General features: G+C 33.1%; 1 protein-coding gene across 3 annotated transcripts in view; it reads right to left on the bottom strand.

Moving 5' to 3' along the window:
- Positions 1-310: 310 nt before the first annotated feature.
- Positions 311-11448, bottom strand: part of LOC128237006 (uncharacterized) — a 218747-nt gene continuing 207609 nt past the window's right edge. For 2 of the 3 annotated variants that reach the window (XM_052952178.1, XM_052952185.1), the window contains 6 exons: positions 7925-8087; positions 4702-4805; positions 4331-4457; positions 3807-3875; positions 3317-3392; positions 311-1715 (listed from right to left, as the gene is read on the bottom strand). In XM_052952178.1, the coding sequence (XP_052808138.1) occupies positions 818-1715; positions 3317-3392; positions 3807-3875; positions 4331-4457; positions 4702-4805; positions 7925-8087 (1437 nt within the window). In that variant the 3' untranslated portion in view covers positions 311-817. The remainder of the gene's footprint in view (positions 1716-3316; positions 3393-3806; positions 3876-4330; positions 4458-4701; positions 4806-7924; positions 8088-11448) is intronic. The other variant, XM_052952193.1, reaches the window with a different exon arrangement.

Genomic DNA, 11448 nt, shown 5'->3' with positions numbered 1-11448 from the left:
TAAAAACAGTCCCAAACTGGGCATATGCTCTTCTATTCGTATACCAATTCTCAGACATTAACTAAAAAATCGCTCATAGTCGCGTTCCACCTTAACAAGTAATCTTTACAAAGCTAGTAAATATCTGCCTTTGAATATCCTTTTATGTTTCACTTTGCCGTGAATGTTTATTGCCCTTTATATCAAAGAAGCTGAATTGGGGACATATCAAACAGGCACCAATTTGGTATGACTAAGTATAACGATAAATATTTAAACAATTTCAATTGAGCGGTAAAATATATTTTTATATTATGTACTTCATATTTCACTCTGTATCAAATTAAATACAATATTTGCGTTTTCTAATAACATATAACACATGTGACTGAAAACAAAGACGACGCTGGACAACAAATGCCAAATCTGCCATTCTTAGCAAGTCCTTATTTGACCGAAAAGAACTCGAGTAAGAATCATTTGTGAACCTATACTTGTATAGGACTTTACGCTAGGGGATTGTCGCTGTAGTTTCCGTCATAATAATCATAGTAGTTCACATAGAAACAATTTGAGATGATATTCAGTATATTTACAAGTGCACATGTATTTCTACAACATGCTTATTTTATTCAACATTCAACAAGAACATGAGTGCAAAACGTATCAATTATGTTATTGTTTTCTGACATAAAATGTGTACCTAAACCTTTCCTTTTTTACAAAATAATATTGTTTGGAATCACACTATGATTATGCTGAGTGAATCAAATGTAGATATGATTGCAATAAATACAAAGACAAGTATCACATGTCAGGGACAACTAACAACACTTCGTTAAACATCCGCCTGAACTGTTGACCAGCTGTTTATTCCCTTTTCCAGGTTTTGCAACCTCGTGGTGACTGGTGGCGGGGGAGGAGGTGGTATGTTATGCAATAAACACTTGTGTTCTGGAATCAGTTGCATTGTCGTCTCCGCCAAAGCAAAATGGTTTCCCTCTTCAGGCACTAGTTGGATATGTCGTTCTGCACAGTGATTCGCAGTGTTAGTTGTAACATTAACACAGTCATGTTCGCCGGTTTGGCTTTTATGTGAATCAACTTGATTTAAATTGTTTCTCTTTCGTTGTTCCGGCACCTTTGATAATACTGCATATTCCGCACCAGTTGACTGACTAGTTGAAGGTGGCTTATTTGTTTGATATTCATGTGTGTGGGGTTCTTTTGTTGTATAAGCAGAGTGGTTCGCTTCATGTTGCGCGAACGTTTTGCCAGAAAGAGTTTCCGAGATCATGTTCATGTCAGGTGTTTCCATTATACCATTATAAGAACACTGAGTGTCAATGACATCTGAATAATGTCCATTATCCGACTGGTCTTCTTCAAAACTGGAATAGGCTGACTCAGTATTTTGAAAATTGCCGTTGTTTCTTCGCAATGGCGGTTGTGGCAAAAAGGAGGACACGCAAGTACTTTTATCATAAATAACTGTTTCATCCTCACTTTCTGCATTATGTCTATTGAAATGAAATATAGTGGTTTCGTATGGTGAAGTCGCCACTTTGATTGTTTTTGATTCACTACCATCACCATCATTGTGTATGAGTGGATCCTGTTGCTTATTACGCTCTTCTTCTGTGAGAAGGCGCATTTCAGTGCTCCTCGTTTCGTCTAATGTAGTCACCGTTTCACTCTTACTCGCCTGAGATTTCCGTCTACCGTATGTTACGTACCTAAAAAGATACAAAAGTAATTTTAGCGATACACAAGTCACCTTTGTTTTAAGGGTGTTCAAAACCTGCAATATTTCCGTTAAAATTTTAAGCATTAAAATAAAGATTGTGTTTATATTATAGTTGCAAACGATTACAATTTCAAAATGCAAAGGGTCACAAACTGTTGTTTATTAAATAATTCCTAACATAATTATACTTAATACTGAATACTTAAGGAATGCACGACAAAAAAATACAAACGCGTCTTTTCTGTGAACTGACGGCAAACACAAATAACGACTTTCTCTGTCAATACTTGTCGTTTAATTATATCAAGCAGGAACATTTTTGTCAATGGAAATTAATTTTAACACATCCACTTAATTTTGCTTTAAGTTCCATTTAAAATTTATTTGTCTTCGGTTCGTTTCATACTTCATTACAATTGTAAGTAGCAATTGGCCACATATGTTAAATAGAGATGCTTAGGTGATATATTGCTGTGCAAACGTCTGGGTTTGACAGACAAATGAGTCATTTCCCAGCTGGACCATCTGTCAAATGCTCAAATATAGTCGTGTCAAGTAAACGATTTAAGATATTTGATAATTTGTTTATGCTAACTGAATACGGTTTATTTTAAGCTTCGACCACATGCTATTTCTAATTTAGGAAACTTCTTATCTTAAGGTTCATTTTATGGTTTAGTGCACAGTTTCTTTGGAGGTTTTCGAACATCATCAAAATATCTTCACAGAATAGAAAACCCGCGCAGGCATCGAACATAGATATTAAGAATACCTTCTTAATTATTTATTGGACGTATTTAACATATAAAAATACGCAAAAGTACCCTATAATCGTTACAAGTCCCTGTAAAATTTGAGCAATTTTACATCGTTTGATACCAACTTTTAAACGCAACTGTCCTTGATTGAATTTTCTGACTTGAAACGTATTCATTCTACTGACCCTGTCTTAAAGTATTTATACAAACTACTATTCAATTATATCTTAATTCATATTGTATTATAAAAAACTATTAATGACATGTACACAGCATATCGTTCTATAATATCGAGTAGGAACAATTATTCATGCCCGAATCAAATGCATGTACATGTGCATGTATGACATTAAAGTATCATCTTACATCTAACCATCATCCAAGGGCATATGTATGTGTGCTTTATATGGCAGTATTAGTAACAGACAGTAGAAATATGTTGTTGTTTTAAGTATAAACATTATATGAAAACGACCGATTTAGCCCCCTCTCCAATCAACTTGTTTATATCATGGTTCAAATTATAAAACAAAAATAATAAAAGGAACATTTAGAAAAAACGTGTTCAAAGATGTTGAACACTTTTCAAAATCTTCCTATTCAGTCGATAGAATTAATTTGTTCAAGTAGATTCTTCGTCAGTATCTCTGACTGTTTTTTATCATTATTTTGTTTTGACTAAAGAACAGATCCCCTATCTACCAAATGAAACCTTAACATCTACAATTACCTGAGCCCTTTAACATTCCTCCAGCAAATGAACGCTTTAATCCATCAAATAAATCCGCACTATTACGTAAGCACTCACAATTACCTGGGTCCTTTATCTTACCTCCAACACACATACCCTATTGCCATGAGTAGAGCCACGATGATCAAGCCGATAAAAATGTTCACGATCACCACTCCTGCAATTTAAATTAATGTTAATACAACTGAATCTTCACTGGATAAACCTATTGATAAAAAAATCAGAAAAGAAATACATATGAATTTGATTTAAATATTAATACCAATAAATGAAAAGGCCACCGTCTTGGTGGGTGAATTGGTAAAGGGGATTTGGGCTTAAACCGGTTAACAAGATATATACCCCACAAATCTCCACACATTTCTTAACAATAATAGACACTGCTTAGTATGAAACGTAGAATGCCGTACAGCTAGTTGATTGATAAGTTCTATATTGCATGTTCAGGTTCAACCAGTAGGTACCTAAGCGATCAAATTCTGTTCCATTTTACCAATTTTGGTCATTTAAAAAATACGATCAAATAAATGAAATCATTTATTGTATTACGCACAAACAATGTAGATCTTACTAAGCAATGTTATCTGCTTCCATGGATCGTTTCTGTCACGGTTATGCTTTTCATCGCCCTTCACCTCTCCTGTAACATATTAATAACATATTGTCAAGTAATAGTGGCTAAGTAAAGAACTGGAAACAAACAAACAAACCATTATTAAAAATAAAAATACAACAAATTTAACTAAGTACAATTTTAGAATAAAAATACATTACACATTGGAACATTTTAGCAAGCCAAACGCGGTTTAAAAAATGACACGAATCTGCAAAATTGTAATAAAATCAAAGCACTGAAAGTTCACTTATGTAAGGATGCATTATTCAACTTAATACTTCTTCTTATAATGAATATTTTATCACGCTATGATTTATTAGATATTTTCCATCATATCTGTAAACAAATTAAACTTTCTAAAAATATTTCATCATCTAAATATTTATTTTAAAACATAATTGTTTTGATTAGTTTTCTCTAACTACTATTTGGTTAAAAGTTTATATTGCATACACCGATCAGTCCATTAACAGTCTTACGGGTAATGTTTGTTGGTCCCCCACTAACGCTACTGTCGTTGATTGGTTGTTCATCAGGTATAGTCAGCGATGACTTGCTGGTTGGTTTTAGGTAATCAACTAATGTGGCCGTCGTTGTTTGATGATCCTAAGGAATAAGATACTGTTTAAAGCTTTTAAATAAACATTACTAAGGCAAACTTTACAGATTTACATTGTATGCAATTAACTTTTCAAAAATTGCACGTTGCTAACTCGAGCGCTATTAGGAAAAAGAAAGTATCCAATATGTTATTTTTTTCCTAATACTGTTTTCGTAAATAAATATATTAACTATGCAGGTATTAGTTACATTATCCATGTACGTATGGAATATTCCAATCGAGTTAAACCTGATATGGTTTTGTATATCTTGCAGCCATCAGTACAGCGTCTGGTCGTTCACATTGCGTACAAAAACTGTCGTAAGCCGGAAGTCGAGAAGCACGCGACGACACTGCAATTTATCAAATTATACACTATAACTTAAAACACTTAAACACTTGTTACTCATCGTTTTCCGTTTTTCATGTACACTGGACGACTTAACCGCGAAAGGTCGCAGGCAACAAACTGAAAAACCAGCGTCTAATTAATTATAAGTTTTTTCAAAATGTAATTCAAATTATTTTTAGATGATGATAATGTCAATAAGAACAATAAAAACAAAACAAAAAGATAAAACACCATTAAAAATGTAGATAACTAAATTGCGAAGGACGAAGTTGCTTATTAATTTTTCTAATACAAAAAGTTTCCTTTAACCCGCATACTAGTGATATAAAAATCATATCCGTACTTATAAAGTTCGTTTGATCGGACAGACGTATTCGTGTACATTCTAAGTTCAACGACTTGAACGAAGCCATTACACTTTGCTTGGGTATATGAATGTCTGCCTTCATTCGTTTCGAGTAAATCATTATTTCTTTATTTCTAATGCAGTACTATATCCCAGTGAGGAAGTCAAGCTTCCCTATCCAGCAGATACTAAGTCGGAATTAAACTATGTTTTGCCTAGATATTTCACCCTCATTCAGCTCTGAAGTAGCCGTAAAACTTAATTGCTCTTAATTAATGACAGAAACAAACTCAACGAGGAGCTTCGGTAACTTCTCGTAAATGTGCAGTCATCACTGCCATCTTAATGAACTTTTGAAGTAATCCAATAAGACCATACGAAGTATTATCCCTTTTTTACCCTTTTTATGTGGGAGATAAGTCCATTTTGGTAAGATAAAGTAGACAAAGCTCATGTGCGATCGAGGTCTAATCCCGATAATTACATTTTTACAGCCACAAATCTTCGCTTCTCACAAGGAGCGACCGACGAAATCGATATATTTGTTTAGAACTGGGTCTATTATTTTGTTTTATAACATCGCTGGAACATGTCGTAAGGCTACAGTATCCTAATTTGTCTATATCATATCGTTTCCTTTTATGGTAATTTCGTCATGATTATTATGAACAATTTCACAACTGTTTCTTATCCAATCTCGGTAAATAGTAAATAGTTATCGGTAAAATTACAACGGATATTGTCAATTTTGAACTGAATTCGGTTAAGTAATGATAAGAAACTGGCCATTTGGACATTTGGCAGAGGGTCTGAATTATATTTCGACAAACAGGATTTGGTTCATGATGGGAAACGGATGTTAAGGAAAAGGCGACCTGATGTTATATTCTCTAATTATGTCTGCTCAGAGAACCATAAGGTTAAATGTTAAACTACACATACAATGAACCCAATATTACCCCCTATATGTTACCTTTTTTTAAATGAAATCATGATCGCTTTATTATATTCGAATATTCTGAAAAACTATTAAAGGGAAAACAACACATTAGCCTTAACACCATATAATTTCTTTAAATGTTTGTCGCAATTCAGCTGTATTATTGAACTGCTGAAATGAAACGAGCTCAAGAACCCAAATCCAAAATGTAAACACGTAGGAAACATTTTTTGTTTAAATGTGAAATACTTGTCCTATTTTGCTATTTTATTCTCCGTCATCGACATATTAAACAGGTAAGCTTTTTAGGAATTATAACTTTCCAGAAAGCTTTTTTGAAAGACGAAAATATACAAAACAGTAAATTGTTATTGTTATCTTTGGAAAGATTCATTTCAAACAGTATATATTAGATCGTGCCGCTAGTCAGTATTAATAAATAAGCATTGAAACAGTCCGTAATTTTGCAGTAATTCTAAAATGATTCCTATTGCTATAAATAATCTATTTCAGACATATTTGTCTTCTTCGTAAACATATATTACCTGATCGCTTTTTGGACATAGTGCAGACACTCTGAACTTCATGAATATCCCATGAAATGTCTTGCAGGACATTTTGTTCCCAAGAGTATAAACACTATTTGATTGCTAAAATCGAATGAAAATACCAGAATATGTTTAGCTGTTTAATAACAATTGAATGTGAAAATGCTTTAAATTTATGCTCAAAAATGCAAAATTTAATATCGTAGTAAATTGCTTTTCTAAGAGCATTAATGCTACTGCTGTATCTGCCACAAACAAACTATTTCACAACAAGACGTCCCTACTGTGTCAAAACATGTTTTTAAACAATGAAGGATTCTGATTCTGAGGCTGAGTCGCAAACTCAGTCTCTAGTTGTTAGAGAATATGAACTCTGATATGTTTCGAGTTTAAGCTTAACAACTTGATATTAAGCTTCAGTTGTTATTGTCCTTAAAATGTATCGTGATCTATCTGTCTGTGATTCAAGTTAAAGGTTCTTAACATGTAAACGCAGGACAGGGTTTACAGTTAATATTATTTCTTGAACAATGGTTGTTCACACAATGTTCCACTTGTTCAGAGATAATTAACAGAAAAAAATCTGCACACCGAAAGTAACTGCAACTTATGATACAAACCAATGTACAATTTTTTTGTGAAAGTATATCATCTTGGCATTTTGCATTAGAGACATTAACTTATCGAGCTATTTGACGTTTTGCGTTAAAAACCCCCATGACAAATCAAGTAATTTCCAGATTACTTAATTTGAAATGGCATTTAAAATGCAAAGCAGACAATTAAATGTATTTCGGAACAAGTCCGTCTGGCAATCAGCCAATGTTAAACGACCTAAAATGCACTTTAAACGGCACTTTGCCTATTATGTGCTTGTAGTATAAATGATTTAGCTCGTGAGTGTCTTTACAATTCTAGTCATTTTTCAGAAACACCTCCAATTTACATCCTTCTTTTGCTTTAAGAATACTCCATTATTTTTTAAAGTCCAATACATTCAAAGACTAGTAAACGAAGACAAAAATAGGTATCCATATTATGTCCTCGAATTCGTGAAATGATTATATTCAAAAAATGTAAAAACCTTATCTCTGTATAACTGTATCATTGGCAGCTAAAATATTCCATGCAATTTTTTGAAAATATGTTAACACAGAAAAATGTCTTTCATGTCTAATGTGTGTATGCTTTCATATCATGCAATATATAAATAACCTTAATAATGAGACCTCAATAAACTGTGCAACAAATACGACTTGTATTGTTGTTACATAAATTATTCCAACCTTGATAAGATATGAGGAACCGGTTGCCGCGATCATTTCCCTTGGGGAAGGGGTAGTGTGTAACATAGACTGTTCCGCATGAGTGAATTCGCACGTTCAGAGCACTCTCTTCGCAGAATCGTTGGACAGTTAGTGAATCGCTGTTACATAGAGTAAACTGGACCTGTATAAAATCAAAAACAGTTTACAGTAAGGCCTGTGTTAATCCTACTAATACAACTGGCCATGTTGGCTCCTTCACAAACGAATGGATACAAAAGGGACAAGTCCATCGAACAAACGATGATATTGTTTAACGGCAATAAGTGAAAGTCTTCCAGACACTTATCGAGAGACACAGAAAGAGCGAAAACAAAACAGACATCACGTACAAGCCATACGGACATTCTACACACCGAACACTACAAATATCACATACAAAACAAGACAGACATACCACATATACACCGGCATTGATACCACATATAAAGCAACACAGACATCAATTGTAAACCAACACGGAAATCACATAGAAACAAACACAGAGACCACATACAAACCAACACAGAAATACATACAAAACAGCACGTATACCGCTTACAAAACAGCACACACATATATCGCTTACTAAACAATACAGAGATCACGTACATAACAGATCAGACATCACATACTTTTGCTATAAAAATGTATTTTCTGCTCTACAAGTACTTGCCCATGTTTTAATAATATCAGTAATTAAAGAATTACAATTTTATGACAAGCTAAACTTATTATAAACAGATATATTTTTGTCAAGATTATATTTTAAAGAAGGCGACTTTTTGAAATTTATCTATCAAAAGTTTCATGTTTTTGTTTACCCATTTTAAATGTTTTGAAAAAAAACAAGTTGTTTAATAAAAATAAGATTTTATTGCACAATCGAATTTTAATATGCCTAACAATTTTAAATCTCCATTTTAATCGCTCTGCATAAAACGACCTCCTCAAACTTTATCAGGTCCATTGAACCATAAATATCTAAACTTTTTTGTTCAGTATCATGTAAAAATGTATTTGGAGGTGAATCTGATACTTTTTATGGGAACAATAATGCAAACGTTTTCATACCTGGTATTTTCATAAAAGCGAAATATTTCATTTTTCCACTTGTGTTAAAGCGCTTCAAATTTATAAATGACTTTTGCATTAATAATTGATATAATCCCTAGTAACTGCGCTTGTTTGATGTTCCGTTTGAAATTGGTGTCGTAGATTCCTATTCTCTAATCTTCCAGAAATCTTAGCCTTAAATTTCAACACTTTAATTTGTTTAGAGTTAATCCTGTTATATTATTATAATTGTCATTATTAAGTGTTGATAATAGTGTCGAAAGACGTTTTTGATCCATCTTAAATGTTGCTAGCACCGTCCGCAAAGACAATTTTTCAATATTATGTTATATTCTTATTGGCATTCATTTTAATAAACAGCAGCTCGATGCAACAAATGAATACATATTTTGAAGGAGAACAGCCTTTTCTGACACATTAACGAGAACAAAAGAAATTGTTCAAAAACGTTAGAGCAAAACCTTTGACAGCTAAGTAACATAGTTGAACTTATTTCATTACGTTTAACCATTATTTAACTTCTTAAAGGCCTAGTTTAAGCCTTCTATAAGTGACTCCCCCCCTCCCCGAACCGTGTATTTGTACACAACCTCTGTTTATTGATCTTAGTCTTATTGCCTTATTGGCTTATCACATCTCCAATCTGAGTATCCTGGTGTGCAGTTTTCATTGTTTTATTATAAAAATGGACCCTAAATGACCCTGAGCCAATATACGAATACACAGGAAATTGGCCCCTACTGTGACTCCAGTGCAATTAGCAGGACAAGCACAGCAGGGGATTATCATGCCAAACATTTCTTAAACTAGGCCTTTAATGCATACTATTACGAAATTGTGATCAACAGCGCTATTATGTTATGAAAATAATATCAAATCTTCGTATCAACTTACATTGGGCAATCAATATTTCTTGAAGAATTCGGTCATTTTTTCAAATATATCTTCCCTTGATGAAACATGTCTAGTTGTAATTTAGTATCATCTGTTAAAATGGATTAACTACGAGTATATGGCAATTTATTTTGAGGTTATTTAACAATCTATATTTAAAAAAGTTGGGTTAACCATTGAAACAGGAAGTCACTTCAGGCTGGTGACTGTGTAAAACGGTATAAGTACTCTCAGGATTTTCTCATTCTGGGACATCAATTAACAAATGTAGCCAACTGAAGACACAGTTATTAGATGTATAACAAGTCGATATCAATGGATCTATTATTCAGGACATCTTTGTAAATGTCGTAAATGTCATTTGCATATTCTTTACTGCTCTTAAATTGTTATGGATATGTAAAACCTGTTTCAGTTGTACAGGTTTTATTAAGAAATTGAGCAAATCATCGACTTCTTCATGTTTAAACGTTAAGAACCAAGCGTCGTTAATTTAAACACATTTATAAACAAAAAGTTGTCTCTATAATTACATTTTCAATATCCTATATAGTTGATAGGCTAATGTCAAAGTCAACTACGGCGTTATTGAAATTGAATTAAATACTGACAAAGCAGGGTTTCTTCAGATCTGATTACAACTGTTAGAAAAGGAGTTTGTTTGTAATATTAACGGTAGGATCCATTTTGGCTATTGAGTGTTCCTAGTTCTAAGTTCTATTTATACGAATTGTTGCATACTTCACTTCTAAATTATAATAATATGATAATTATAACGATTGTTACAAAATCAATTGATACAAGACATTTCAATGTACCTATACAGTGAAATATGCAAAATTTAAAGGCTAACATTCAGAAAACTAGTGCCATGTAGGCCTTACGGAAAATCTGCCAAAACTAATTACGTCAATTTGAATATTCCGTCTGTCTTCGATACCAAACACGATAAGCTGAGGCTCATTGCCTAACTCGTTATGACATATGTAGTCAATTCCGTAATATATTGATGACTATTTGCATAATCCACTTGATCAACGATTTACAAGGGATTTTGCTTTTAGTGACCAGAATATTAATGAATATAAATTGCTATTTCTATCTGGTTTTCGAGAAGCAATTTTAGGAGAAAAAACAATAGGTACGGCCACTGTTCGTCTTTATCTTTGATGTAGGAACATGTTTATTGCGATCGACAATACTAATTTGGTTTTGTTAATCTAGTATCCAGGGTATTTTGTAGTACAAATATGAACTGGTCAGAGAAAATGAATGTGTTCTGAAAACTCTTTTTGCTCGGTAATAGCCTTGGGAGGTCTGGAAGATTACAGTAGCTGCGAGAGTTATAGATTTTGGACATTTGGAGAAGATGTAAACGATAAATACATGTGATTATTCGAACCACTTAGGGTCGAATGAAATGTTACGTAATTGAGACGGATCAGTACCTTAAAGGCACAAATCTCAGTTTAAAAGACGTATGTCTGCAAGATATGTTTCGTTTGTGTCACTATATTTTGCAAGGTCCGTTCAAG

Source organism: Mya arenaria, chromosome 1 (assembly GCF_026914265.1).
Source record: "Mya arenaria isolate MELC-2E11 chromosome 1, ASM2691426v1".
NCBI lineage: Eukaryota > Metazoa > Mollusca > Bivalvia > Myida > Myidae > Mya > Mya arenaria.
The sequence above is the reverse complement of the archived record's forward strand: the minus strand, read 5'-3'. Positions and strand labels throughout refer to the sequence as shown.